The sequence below is a fragment of the Prionailurus bengalensis genome, chromosome B2 (genome assembly GCF_016509475.1).
Source record: "Prionailurus bengalensis isolate Pbe53 chromosome B2, Fcat_Pben_1.1_paternal_pri, whole genome shotgun sequence".
Classification (NCBI taxonomy): Eukaryota; Metazoa; Chordata; class Mammalia; order Carnivora; family Felidae; genus Prionailurus; species Prionailurus bengalensis.
In genome coordinates, this window is record NC_057349.1 from 15,238,809 (window position 1) to 15,253,625 (window position 14,817).

The 14,817-nt window shown below is 41.2% G+C and overlaps 1 protein-coding gene across 1 annotated transcript in view; it reads left to right on the forward strand.

The window, feature by feature from the left end:
* RANBP9 (RAN binding protein 9) overlaps positions 1–14,817 on the forward strand; it is a 90,992-nt gene that overhangs the window by 14,319 nt on the left and 61,856 nt on the right. The window contains exon 2 of the mRNA XM_043590795.1: positions 880–991. Coding sequence (XP_043446730.1) covers positions 880–991 — 112 coding nt within the window. The remainder of the gene's footprint in view (positions 1–879; positions 992–14,817) is intronic.

Sequence of the window (14,817 nt, forward strand, 5' to 3'; positions counted from 1 at the left end):
GCGGCAGAGAGAAAATCCCAAGCAGGCTCCCTACGTTCAGTGTGGAGCCCCACACAGGGCTTCATCTCATGACCCATGAGATCATGACCTGAGCTGAAATCAGGAGATCACCCAGGTGCCCAAAACTTGTAAATTCTTCAAATAAGAAAGCTGCTCTGCCAAGTCCAATCTAATTATATAAAACTTCACTTAAAACTAATACTCTGTGAGGGGCTCCTGGGTGGCTCAGTCGGTTAAGTGTCCAACTTCAGCTCAGGTCATGATCTCGCAGTCCATGAGTGTGAGCCCTGCATCGAGCTCTGTGCTGACAGCTCAGAGCATGGAACCTGCTTCAGATTGTGTCTCCCTCTCTCTCTGCCCCTCCCCTGCTCATGTTCTGTCTGTGTGTCTCTCTCTCAATCTGTCTCTCGTCTCTCAAAAATAAATAAACATTAAAAATAAAAAGAAAATTTAAATAAAATAATACTCTATGATATAGATGCTTCTGGTTTAAAAAATAGACCACTTGACAAAAGAGTGGGAATAGTATAAATTATATGCAATTTGGATCTAATAAAATTTCATCTTTTTCAAATGCAGCCTTTTTTTTCTCTTAAAATATAGTCTACCCTAAAATATTTAGTTTGGTAGATTCTATGTATTCAGATTCTTAAAGTGTATTAAATCTAGTAATAGTGTGAAAAGTCCCGGGGCTAACTTGGGCTGTTTTGCATATTGATTTGCGATAATAAATGTTTCACTAAGTCTTTATATGTACTGATGGGAGCAGAAACATATATATCGTTCTAAAAACTGTATTTTTCCTGAATTGCTTACGATTTTTGTTGAATATCTCATTTGAGGTGTTTTTCTCCTCCCCCCTTCCTGTGTCCTATGCAGGTCATGGTAAAACCCCCAAAGATGCAGCGTCCGTTCGTGCCACGCACCCAATACCAGCAGCCTGTGGGATCTATTATTTTGAAGTAAAAATTGTCAGTAAGGGAAGAGATGGGTAAGTGTAAATTTTGGTGGGATGAACTGTTGGCTGTTCTTGCATAATTATTTTGCCTTGATTTATAATAATTGTGATGTAACTGGGAAACGGGGATCTTGGAAGTTTTGGTAATCGGTCAAGTAGGATCTGAGCGTTCCACTGTAGCAGGTTGGATGTAGTTCTAGTTCTGTTTAAATACTGGTTGAAGCTAATACCTGAGTTGGTGAAATAACAGAGTTTCTCTGGTGGGTTTGTCATTAAGTTGGAGAATTGGAATTAAACGACAGAGAGACAGTGACTCATTTTCCGTGCCTTGCCTTACACTGCCTTTGTCTGAATTCTCTTGAGAATTTAAATCTTCCCAGAGCTAGTTAACCAAGGCCAAACGGTGATTCATAGGTATTTTATGGGGGTTAGGAGTTTAACTTTTGGGTTTAGATCAGGGAAGTGTATGTTTATATGCTCTCAGCTGGAGGTGATTGGCAGGGATTAGGATGTGGTGGAACGGCCTCCAAATGAGAACTCCACGTAGATCCTGGAGGCAACTTTGATAGCATTGCTTTTCAACTTGGGATCAGTGTGTTCTGTGTGTGTATACATTAGAGTCACTTACGGCACTATTGGAAACGTAGTAGCTTGGGCCTTATCCTAAAAGTTCCTAAATCACTATTTTCAGAAGCAGAGCTTAGGCAAGATGGGCATTCTGAGTAAGCTTTGCAGGAAATTTTGGTGCCTATCTCTGATTAAGAACTAATTACCTTGAATCATTGGATCTATCCTCTGGTATTTCCGGATAACTTCATTGTGGTACCAGAGGTCCCTTTTTAAAAAAAAAAGAATTTTTTTTTTAATGTTTATTTTTGAGAGAGAGAGAGAGCACGAGTAGGGAAGGGGCAGAGAGAGAGGGAGACAGAATCTGAAGCAGGCTCCAGGCTCTGAGCTGTCAGCACAGAGCCTGATGCTGGGCTTGAACTCAGGAACTGTGAGATCATGACCTGAGCTGAAGTCAGACGCTCAAGCTATTTAGCCACCCAGGCACCACCCCCCCCCCCCATTTTTTTTAAGTGTATTTATTTATTTTGAGAGAGAGAGAAAGCACAAGTGGGGGAGGGGCCCAGAAATCCTTTAAAGCATCCAGAGTCATTTGTCCGACTACCAGGATAAACTTACTAAGTTGACCTGTATTTGAAGTGAATCATTTAACCTCTTAGTGCTTCTTCTGTGTTTAACTGACAAAATAAGTATGTTTAATAGATTATTCCTCTTACTTTATTTGTGGAATAATTTCATTGTCAACAATATGGGAAGTAGAAAGTGAAACTTTGGAATTCATGATAACTTCTTATTTAACTGCCTCAGTTTCCCCAGGGTGATCAGGGCAAAGATAAAATCAGAGAAGCCACAGATAAAGTAGTTGAGAGACCCCAGATTGAAATAGGCACATGATTATAATCATTTTTTACTCGGCTGCTGCATACTCAGTAAGCCAATTCTGTTTTTACTTCAGATTATACCATCAACCTCATTAATGCTGGTGTCGCTCACAGTGATTCCCAGGATTCTCTTTACCTTTTCTTTTTATTTTTTTTATAATTTTTTTTTTTAACATTTATTTATTATTGAGAGACAGACACAGAATGGGAGCAGGGGAGGGGCAGAGAAAGGGGGAGACACAGAATCCCAAGCAGGCTCCAGGCTCTGAGCTGTCAGCACAGGGCCCAACACGGGGCTCAAACTCATGAGCTGTGAGATCATGACCTGAGCTGAAGTCGGTCGCCTGACCGACTGACCCACCCAGGCGCCCTTCTCTTTACCTTTTCATTCTCCATATTCTGTCTTTGCATGATCTTGACCTTATATTTTCATGGCTGCAAGTGCCCTGAAAAGTCTCAACTTTAAAGCTGCCCCTCATGTTTTTTTTTCCCTCGAGCCCCAGCCCCATACATCTGACCCGGTGTTTGCATGTGAGTGTCCCACACACGTTCCAGGTTAGCTTGGTCAGTGGTGTCACTCGTGCTGGAAACTTGAGAACTTCCTGACTCTTAACTGACTCTGTGCATCTCTACGGCCTCCGGCTTAAGTCAGCTTCCCTCGTTTGTCCCCTAAATTACCGAGGTGGTTGGTTCACCGGTCTTACTTCAGTCTGTGACTGTTGTCAGTGTTCTTTCAGACACAGTTGTGCCTGTCCCCTTTGGGAGATTGTTTGGTGCGCTTGTTGCTTGGAGGATAAAATTGAAAACTTCTTAGCAGGGTCCTTCGTGGTGTGACTTAACTCCTTTTGTAGTTTTTCAGTCTCATGTCTTTGTTGCTGGGATCCTCATTCATTTTTTTTCCTCTCTTTTTAAAATTAGGTGATTTTTACATGTAGTAAAATTGATCATTTTTAGTGTGCAGGTCTGTGAATTTTGACAGGTGTGGATAGTCGTGTACCCACCACCACAGTCAATATACAAGTGGCCTTAGAATGACACAGGTTTGACCCCCATGGGTGTACTTTATGCACGGACATTTTTTATAACTGCAGTATAGTACTGTAAATATACTTTCTCTTAACAATTTTTTTTTAAGTTTATTTGAGAGAGAAAGCATGAGTGGGGGAGGGGCAGAAGGAAAAGAGAGATTCCCAAGCAGGCTGCGCACCACCAGCGAGGAGCCCGATGCGCGGCTCAAACTCGCAAACCGTGAGATCATGACCTGAGCTTAAGTCAGACATTTTACCGACTGAGCCACCCAGGCTCCCTCTTATGATTTTCTTTTTCTTCCCTCTTAGGATTTTCTTAATAACATTTTCTTTCCTCTAGTGTACTTTATTGTAAGAATACAGCGTATCATACATATACAACCTACAAAATATGTGTTAACTGTTTACGTAATCGGTAAGGCTTTCAGGCTACAGCAGGTCGTTAATAGTTAAGTTTTGGACATGTCAAAATTACACAGGATTTTCAACTGTGTGGCGGCAGGGGGGGTGGAGGGGGGTGGGAGGTTGGTGTTCCAAGGCCACCATAGTTCAAGGATCAGTGATAAAACCATTCCTCCCCCCCACCCCGATTCCTTCCTACCCCTTTGTAGACAATTTTTCCCCATCGCCAGCCCCCCGGCAACCACTGATTGATCTTCTGTCTCTCTCGTTTTGCTTTTTCTAGAATGGCATATAAATGGAATCATCGTATGTAGCCTTCTAATTCTGGCATCTTTCACTTAGTATGGTGCATTTGAGATTCATCCCTGTTGTTGCATATACTGGTAGAGCAGTCCTTTTATTGCTGATTGTACGGTTGAGCCAACCACAGTTTGCTTATCCACTTCTCAGTTGAAGGACATCTGGGTTGCTGCCGTTTTTGGCAATTAGGAATATAGCCGCTCTCAACATTTATGTATAGGTTTTTGTGCAAACTTGAGTTTTCATTTCAGTTGGGTAAATATGTAGGAGTGAGATTGCCGGACCGTGTGTTAGGTGCACTTTTAACTTTATGAGAAACTGCCGAGTTGTTTTTGCAAGGCGGCTGTACTAGTTGGTGTTCCCAGCGGCAGTGTATGAGAGTTCCTGGTGCCTTGCGCCCTCAGGAGCACTCGGTATTATCAGGTTTTTTTTTTTTTTATTTCAAATTTGTAGCCGTTGTAATAGGTATCTGGTAGTTTCTTGTTGTGGTTTTGATTGGCACTTCCCTAATGACTAATGTTGTTAAAGGATCTTGAGTTCTTATCTGACCCCCCCCCCTTTAACAAACTCCAAAATTACTTGATTTTGATTTTAATCATCTGCCAACCACTGTGGAAGTGGTTAAGAAACGACTTACAAACACACTTAAAAATCCTGAATGACGGCGAAACTGAGTGGAAAGTTTCATAGGGCAGTAAATTCAAGGTCCTTCTACCTCATCTCTTTTCTGAGCACTGTAAGCTGTACCTGGGGCATCCAGTTAATCTCCATTTCCACCTAGTGCAAGCTCAGGCATGGAGAAATTAGCCCCAGAAAGTAGAAAGTAGGATACAAAACAGAGTGGAGTCCATGTGAAATGACCCCAAAGAGGGATGGAACCAACTGTTTGTTTGTTTTTAATGTTTATTTACTTTTGAGAGACAGAGGGAGTGTGAGTGGGGGAGGGGCAGAGAGAGGGGGGACAGAGGATCCACAGTGGGCTCCACGCTGTCAGCACAGAGCCCTCCGTGGGGCTTGATCTCATGAACCGTGAGATCATGACCTGACCCAAAGTCCGGACACTTAACTAACTGGGCCACCCAGGTGCCCGACAAGGACCTGTTTTTAATCAGAATCAGCACCTGTGAAAAATGCATTGGGTAGATAGCAGTGTAGTACTATAGTTTGCTGTGCATGTGGCCAAATATTTCTAGTTCTGTCTGCAGACTCTTCCTTTCTTTTTTTTTTTTTCATAATTTTTTTTCTTAATGTTTGCTTAATTTTGAGAGAGAGAGACAGAACATGAGCAGGGGAGGGGCAGAGAGGGAGACAGAATTCGAAGCAACTCCAGGCCCTGAGCTGTCAGCACAGAGCCTGACGCGGGGCTCAAACTCAGGAACTATGAGATCGTGATCTCAGCTGAAGCCAGACACTTAACCCACTGAGCCACCCAGGGGCCCCTCTTTCCTTCCTTCTTACATTCACCTTCTCTTGTCTCTTTACCATTTGCCCGGCTGAACTAATTACTCTCCAACCCTAGTTTAAAGATTCCTTTTTCGTGGTACTTTCTCCTCCCCCAAATAGGATTATGCCTTTAATAATCTTCATTTACCTTTTGGCCAGACTGTAATTATAGTATCTATCCTGTTTCACTTCCTACCAGTGGTATAAACTGCAGAATCAAGGGTAAGGGACTATTTTATATTTTATGTTTCTGTCACTCTAGCACTAGTAACTACTTTATAGCCAGCATTCATATGAGTGAATGAGAAACAGTACTTACCTCCTCTTCTTGGACAGATCTGTTGTATCTTTGGGCTGATCTTAGTTATCTTTCTGGTGCACTTTTTGAACAAAATTCTAGGTCTAACTCCATGTTTTTGGCAGGGAAGCATGATTCCTTTATGAAGAAAAGCAAGTCGTATTGCTAACTGGGCAAGTAATGTCTTTCTGGAGATGTATTTAACTGTATCAAGAGAACTAAAAATTCCTAAAATCCCAGCATCTTTGTAAAGATGGACCAGAAAGAGCAGCTGTTACTTTTCATTTGCAGCGATATGTGCTCATCTGAGAGTTTATTATATTTGAAATTTAATTTTCTTTTAAACTGTGTGTTTATCCAGGATTAGAGCAGGCAAATAAATATTTAGATCCAAGACCTTGTCTTAAGATAAATTGATGAATCCAGCATGTTTTCTCATGACATAGCATGAGTTGAGTATGAATTACCTCTTAATTTATATGTGATGTGCATCATTTCTGGGTCTGCCTTGGAAAATTAGGAATACGACTGTGATAATTGTTACTTGTACTTTATTGCCTAAGGAATAAAGTTGAATAAATTGAGGGAAGCCTTTTATTGAGTGAAAGAAATAATATATTTTGGTTTTTGCCTTAGATTTTCATTTAAACATTTTGTGTATGTTCAGGAAAATAAGCTTATTTATTGGGACACAAGAGCCTAAGTTTCGTAGTTAATTTAAAAATAAATTTTGAAAAAAAAAATTTTTGAATACATTTTGTAACAAAAGATTAAATCACCTGTCACCTGCATAGCTTTTTTTAGGAGTTATATAACTGTAATATATTTAAATAAACTTTAAACATATTTAAGGCTATGTATTTACTTTGTGGTCTTGTTAATGATCGTTGACTCTCGAGATGAATTTCTCAAAGCTGTGTCTCATGAATGTACATTCAGTGCAGGAATTTCATTCAAGTTTTAGATTATCCATACTAATACAGGCAGTGAAGATCCAGTCAGTTTTAAATGTGAGAAGTGATCCATTTTTTATTTGAGTATTTGTACAATTATAATTTATTATGAGTGGTATTTTTAGCTTTTCAAACGAAATATTGATGCCATTCTGCCAGTGGTTCAAGAGAAGCCAGCAGGTAATCCAGTCTCTGTTCTGTTCCTAAATTCTTCTGCTGATAAGAAAGTGCAGTCCTTAGAGTGTTCCTTCTATGCTCGCTGACTTTCTGGATTATTTCTTGGGAGTGAGGAAAAGAAATAAGTCCTCTCTTCCCATTTAGTTTTAAACGGCTTTAAAAAGTCTTTCCTTCTGTTTTCGATGGGTGATAAGCAGCAAATGGAAACAGAGATGGAAAAAGTGAACAAAGGCATCAAGTGACATATTTATTAACTTAGCAAATATATATTGACCACGTGTGACATGTGATGTGTCAGGCATTGTCAGCGGCTGAATATAAAAATGAAATTATTTTATTCATCTCTGTCTTGTCCATAGTTTCTAGAGGACGCTGAGTGAACTAAATGTGGGTCCTTGCCCTCAAAGAATAGTAAATTCGTCGGAGAGTACAGTGGGGCAGGGGAAGCGGCAGACATATACAGATCACTCTAAATTAAGATACACTACTCACTTGAAGAGCAAGAGAGTATATGGGAGAACTGAGGAGAGAGTGATTAATTCTAGCTCAAGGAGACAGATTTATAAAGAAGGTAGTGTGGATAGGCTTTACAAAATGAGTAAGAATTGAAGACGCTCTTTTGGGGAAAAATACTCCCGACTGTGATAGTGGCGGGACTAGTTTCATGGGAGGAGTGGAGCCGTATGGTATCTTTGGCCAAGGTATGTGGCTCAGTATTGCTGGAGACTTAAGGGATTATAGGGAAGAGTTCCCAGAAGTGAAAATGGCAATAGAGAGCACTGCTCTAGAGAGCACTGGGACAGTTCTCACGTGGAAGGTAGTAGGGAGCCTGGAGTCTTTTTAGTAGGGCAGTGATAGCGATACTGTTTCGAAAGGCAGTGCTAACTGGGTGGGGTACGTTGGATATGGTGTGCGGTGGCAGCGTGAAAGGTGGCTACGGTTGGAGTTCGGTTATGAGGCTGGTGCCTTGGGATGGATTATGTTAGCGCTTTAAAAAAAAAACAATGGAGGGGGGCGCCTGGGTGGCTCAGATAGCCGAGCATCCCACTTCAGCTCAGGTCGTGATCTCACGGTTCGTGAGTTTGAGCCCTGTATCAGGCTTGCTGCTCTCAGGGCACAGCCCGCTTTGGATCCTCTGTCCCACGCCCCCACCATCTCTCCCACGCACCCGCTCGCGATCTCTCTCAAAAATAAACATGGAAAAAAATAGAGGGACAGGTGGTGGTTTAATTTTTGGCGTACTTATGTGCTAGGAACCTGGGGTTTATAAAGACGAACGGGGTCCCTGCCCTCCAGAGGTTCGCAGGTAAGAAGGGACACGGACAGGTCAGTGAGTTGTTAAATATAGTATAAAATATATGTAGTAATGGAGGAAGTGACCAACTCTATCAGAGGATAGGGTGGGGAGCCGCTATAGAAAGCTTGCTTATAGTTACGGAAGAGGAAGGTTAAATCTAAGTCTCTCACTGTCCCTTAGCCCTCATTTACCCTCCTTAGACTAATTGCCTGGAGATTCCCCCCGCCCCCCCCCGCCAAGTCTATGAGCAGAGCTTTTAAAGACATAGCTGTTTTATGGGGGACTTGGGTGGCTTAGTCGGTTGAATGTCTGACTTCGGCTCAGGTCATGATCTCACAGTTCCTGAGTTTGAGCCCCACTCAGGTTCTCTGTTGTCCGCACAGAGCCTCCTTCAGATCCTCTGTCCGCCTCTCTCTTTGCCCCTCCCCACTCACTCTCTTTCTCTCTCAAAAATAAATAATATTTAAAAAAAAAGATGAATAGCTGTTTTAGAAACTGATAAGTGACTTTTGCCAAGAAGTACAGTGTACTTTGGGATCGGACAGACGGAGATTCGAACGTTGGGTCTGCGCATGTACTTTTGGATGAACTCTGTTGCCTCATCTGTAGAATGGAAATAAGAGTGCCAGCCTCAGAGGATTAGTGATTCGTTGAAAACACTTACGAGAGTGCCTGGTGCACATGCTTGATGCTGCTGTCTCTGGTGGAGAAAGAGCAGCCCCAGGTTTTGTGGGAGGATTGTGTGCAGAGGTGACCTCACATGGACTTCCAGTGCTTATGTGCGCGGCCCTTGGTCATTTAGGTGCTAGTTTTAAGCAAGGGAATGATGGCGCTTGGCTTTGCATTTTACGGAGGTTACTCTGATGGCGATACAGAGAGGAGATCTGAGACTGATATGGACGGGACCATTTGGGCTATTGTGATTTTAATCGAGGGCTTAATCTGTCCTGGAATCTGTCCTGGAGTTGGTGAGAACCTAGACAGATGTGGTTAGCTATTAGGACACGGAAAAAACAAAAACAACCTTAACTGAGAGAAGGAGGTGGCAAGGGTGGGTTTTGAGAGAGAGAGAGAGAGAGAGAGAATTGAGGACACCTTCCAGGTTTCTGGTGACTAAACAAAATAAATACCGGAGGGAAGCTGAGCTTTCAGGTTGCAGATTGGAGCAGCGTCTGAACTGCTGTGGGCCAGCCAGATGACTAACGGTAAAGCAGTGGGTTTTTCCGAGGGAGAGCAGAGCTACGGGTGGATTCTGGAGGCCTCAGAATGTACGTTGTTAAAGCCGTAGGGATCGATGTGATCACCCACGTACGTGGCGTAAAGAAAGGCTGGCGATGGACACTTGAAACGCCACGTTTCTTGGATATATATATGTTTATATATATATATCTCCTATATATACGGGAGGAAAGAGTCTAGGAAGGAATGGTCAGAGAGAAGGGAGATGGGAGACCGTATTGTGTCAGAAGCCAAGAAAGTCCGTAAAAAGGAGAACTGAAGTGTCCACTGGCTCGAAACAGTTTCCTTGAAGTCAGGACAGAGGCGGGCGCAGTAGGTCAGACCTCCGAGTTCCGGAGGTGGGGAACGGAAACCACGGAGCCTGCAGACTCCAGGGCTGTGTTGCTGTCGTGGGAAACCATCCTGTCTCCATTCAGCAAAGTAATACGCAGCTAATTGAAAGATTCAGAGAGCACAGAAGAAAAATGAGGAAGAAAATTATAATCTTGTATAATTGCTATTAACAATCCAACTTGTTTCCTTCTAGTTTTTTTTAGATAATGCTCTCTCCTATTTTAAATACGATTATTCTCTACTTACAGATTTTTGTGTCCTGTTTTATTGGCTTACTTGTTTGTATTTATTATTACATATTTTTTACACAGTGACAAGCATTTTCCTATAAGATTAAAAGCCCTGAACATCTTTTTTCTTTTTCCTTTACTTTTTGGCTGCAACGTAGTTTGTCATACCTATATTAAGGCACATCTGTAGCTGTTCTCTTGTTGTTTTAGTGAACTCCTTTGACTGTTATAAATAATTTTTAAGCATGAAATCTATCTCTGTTTCCTAGGGAAAGATTTCTTGAAGTAGAATTATTGGACCAAAGGAAAAGATACACACATTTTTGAGACTTGTGATACAGTAGCCAAATGACTCTCCAGGAAGAGGAGTCCAGCTCCCTTTTAGGTGGGAGAGACTTAGTTATAGAAATCAGTTGATGAGGAGGAGTCCCTGCTGAGTCCAAAGAAGGATCGAGGGAGTGAATTCCTTTGCTAAGTGGATGGAGTTGGGGGTTTTAAATAAGTTAGGAACATGGGATGGAATTTGAAATTGATTGGAACGTATATATCTCTACTTTGGGAAGCCTTTCTTGACAGCCTTTCTTCCTCCCCACTAGGTTAGGCTCCTGTTGCCTGTTCTCATGGCACTTTGTGCTGCCCCTTCCTAGCATTTTGTCATGTTTATAATTGTTTTTTTAAGGTCTGTCTTCCCTGTGAGAGTGTCTGCTCCATGAGAGCACAGACTTTTTGTCTATGTGTTGTCCCCCCACATAGTTATCAGTAAACAGTCACTGATCAGAGAAGTAAACGTATTGAGGAACTCTTGAGATTTAAAACCAGGAATTTGTGGGGTGCCTGGGTTGCTCTGTTGGTTAGGCATCTGACTTTGGCTCATTTCATTTCACAGTTCTGTGGGTTCGAGCCCTGCGTTGGGCTCTGTGCTGACAGCTCAGAGCCTAGAGCCTGCTTTGAATTCTGTATCTCCCTCTCTCTGCGCCTCCCCTGCTTGTGTGCGCACGCTCTCTCTCTCTCACAAATAAACATTAAAAAATAATAATAAAACCAGGAATTTGTTGTGACAGCAGTTTACATACTCACTACCGTTTTCCTCTATGTTCTTAGCTGATTAGGGAGGAAAGTTGAATTGCATGATTGATGCAGGTTGGGAAATGATTAGGTGAATTGGAAGAATAGTTGCAGTAGATTGTGGTTACTGGTGAGGGAATAATTAAACAGCCAGTTTTAGGGGTACCTGACTGGCTCAGTTGGAGCATGTGACTCTTGATCTCAGAGTTGAGAGTTCAGGCCCCACGTTGGGCATGGAGCCTACCTAAACTAAACTAAACTAAAATAAGCCAGTTTTAGTTCATGCTGGGTAGTGAAGAAATGAAATGAGTAAGGAACTGATAAACTCCAACAAAATTAAAGAGATGTATAGATTGCTGTCTATAGTGAGGTTTAAGAAGAAATTTCGTAGGATTTCTGAGCTGGAATTGCTAAAGAGGCAGGTTGGATGTAGCAGTGAAGAACAACTTCCATGAAGAGAAAGCAGACGGGATTCGGGGTCCGTTCTGCTCACTCCTGTATTCTCCACAACATCGGTGCTGGAGGAGTGTGTTGACCAAGTGGAGGTAGATAGGGATGTCTTTTCTTCCATATCCCCCCAGCTCTGCCTTGTGCAGAGGGTAGGTATGTATTTAGAATGGATGGAGTGATTTTACCTGTCTTGTGAGTGAAAGGATCAGAGATTTTGGGAGCTGTGTTTGTGGTGGGGAGGACAGTGTTGTTTAACAAAGGACCTGGGGAATATGGGAAAAGTGACCTAGAGATACAGCACCATTGTGTTTCTCAAATTATTTGTTTTTTTTTTTTTTAATTTTGGTTTATATATTTGGTTTATATATTTTATATTTATATATTTATGTATTTGGCTTATATATATTTATAAATATATGTATATTTATATATTTGGTTTATAAATTTGGTTTATATATTTTAGAGAGAGAGACAGAATGCAAGCAGGGGAGGGGCAGAGAGAGAGGGAGACACAGAATCCGAAGCAGGCTGCAGGTCCTGAGTTGTTAGCACAGAGCCTGATGCGGGGCTTGAACCCATGAACCATGAGATCATGACCTGAGCCGAAGTCAGACGCTTAACCGACTGAGTCACCCAGGGGCCCCATCTCAAATTATTCTTGAGTTACTATCTTCAGTGTAATGAATCTCAAATCGTCCTTACCCCCTACTCCCATCAGTTATTTTATACCCAGCAAATGCATATGGATTTTTTCAAGAGTCTTTTTTCTTTTTTTTGAGGCATAAGGTAACACATTCTTAATGTAAACGAAGTCAGACAAATTCTGTGAAGTAGAAAACAGCGTAACTATTTTAAAAAGGATCTGCAGTCCCACCACCCATACATACTAAAGTGCAGTTGACATTTTGTGGTGTTCTCCAGGACTTTTTGTCTCTATTCAAACAAATTTTAACATTACTCTAAAAAAAAGACTTAGGATGTATTTGAATAATGAAATACATTATTCTTGTGTGTACCACTACTTACATTTTCACATTAGGATGAGTTTAATGAAAAATTCAGAGAGAAAACCTCTCTCTAAGAATGTCTTGAAAATACCCATAATCTTTCAATATAACTGTAAGGTTGCATAGCTTTGTCATAATGAAGATCTTACTTGAGGTCGTACTTCACTTTTTCAGAACGAGAAAACCGGTTTGTAACCAGTTTGTTTATGGTGACCTCAGATAGCGTGCTTGCTGTTCGCTGACAGCTAGAATCATTTAGGTGAAATTAAACGAATTTCAAACTAAGGAGAAAGTGGTCTGTTGGTCCTAGACCTTTTGCCTCTTTGTGGCTGACCTGGCGGTTCGGATGGGTTGTTGAGGAGGAGCGGTCGAAGTGTTTGAAGTGATTACAGAGCAGTCCTTGTTCTCGGATGGAAGCCTGGGCCGGTTAGAAGTTGAGCTTCATCCCAGTCTTGGTGATTCAGACAGCACGCGTTCTAAGCGTTTTCTTCCCCAACGTTTTCACACACACGCAAGAGTTCAGGGAATACCCGTGTACACAGCACCTAGATTTTAGGGTTGGGACTGATGCATTTGCTTTATCACAGGTCTGTCTAGCCATCATCAGTCTGTCTTATTTAGTGCATTTCAAAGTAAATTGCAGTTTTCAGATCAGTTTTACTTGCATTTTCTAATTTTATACTTGTATCTCTTTTTTCTTAATCTGAAAATCTTTGCTTCCTACGTTACTGACATTTTTTTCATTTGTTTCATACTACAACATAGCTATATATTTCTTTTTAATTTTTTTTAATGTTTATTTTTGAGAGAGAGTGCACGCGGGCGAGGAGCAGAGGGAGAGGGATACACAGAATCTGAAGCAGACTCCAGGATCTGAGTGAACAGAACAGAGCAGAACCAGACATGGGGCTCAAACTCACGAACCGTGAGATCATGACCTGAGCTGAAGTGGGACACTTAACCGACTGAGCCACCCAGGCGCCCCCATAGCTATATATTTCTAAATTAAAATACCAGTATCATTACTAAAAAGAATATTACTCTATGATGTGTTTTTAGTTGTTTGTTTGTTTGTTTTTTAGAATATATCCTACTAGGGATAGATATTCAAAATACTACGCTCTAAAGTCCCTTGAAGTAACTCTTTTCTTTGTGTTACTACAACTAACTTGACATTATTAGTTTCATTTATTTAAGTTTTTTAGGTTTTTAGGGGTTTCTTTCTTTTTGTTTTCTGTAATTATGTAAAACATTTAAACATTTGCATTGTTCCAAAATTAAAACTGTACAGGAAGGTACATCACAGAAGTTTCATTTTAATGGGTCATCTTCCCCATGCCTGCAAGTAATCATTTTTATTAGTTCTTGGTTTACCTTTCCATTATTTCTTTTGAAAATACATTTGATCCTTGAACAGTACAGGGCACTAGGGCTGCTAACTCTCCATGCAGTTGCAAATACATAATTTTGGGGTTTTTTGTTTGTTTTTTACCTGATCAAAAGTTACTTTTTGCCTGGAATGTTTGATACATTTGGAGTTGACATCTTTTTTTTTTTTTTTTTTTTTTTTTTTTTTGGATGTATACTTGACTCCTGTTATGTTAGTTTCAGGTGTAGACTCTGTACCTTTGGCTGTGCCCCCACAAGCCTAGCTACCATCTTTCACCCAGCAATGCTATTGCAACATTGACTCTATTCCCTATTTCTTACCTTTCATCCCGGTGGCTTATGTAACTGGAAGGCTGTATCTCCCAATCTTCTTCACTCATTTTGCCCATCCCTCTGCCCCTCTGCCCTCTGCCCTCTGGCACCCATCAGTTTTTTCCTCTGTATTTATGGGTCTGTTTCTGCTTTTTGTTTGTGTGTTCATTTGCTTTTTTTTGTCTGTTTTGTTTTGTTTTTTAGATTCTACATAGAGATGAAAGGGTATTTGTCTTTGGCTTATTTCACTTAGCACAATACCTGCTAGGTTCACCCATGTTGCCAAATGGCAAGGTCTCATTTTTTTTTTAAATGGCTGAGTAATATTCCACTGTTGTATCCATTCCGTGTGTGTGTATCATATTTTCTTTGCCCGTTCATCTGCCAGCGGACATTTAGGTTGCTTCGGTATCTTGGTCCATGTGAATAATGCTGCAGTTAACATACGGGTGCATGCATCTGTTTGAATTAGTGTTTTTGTTTTCTTT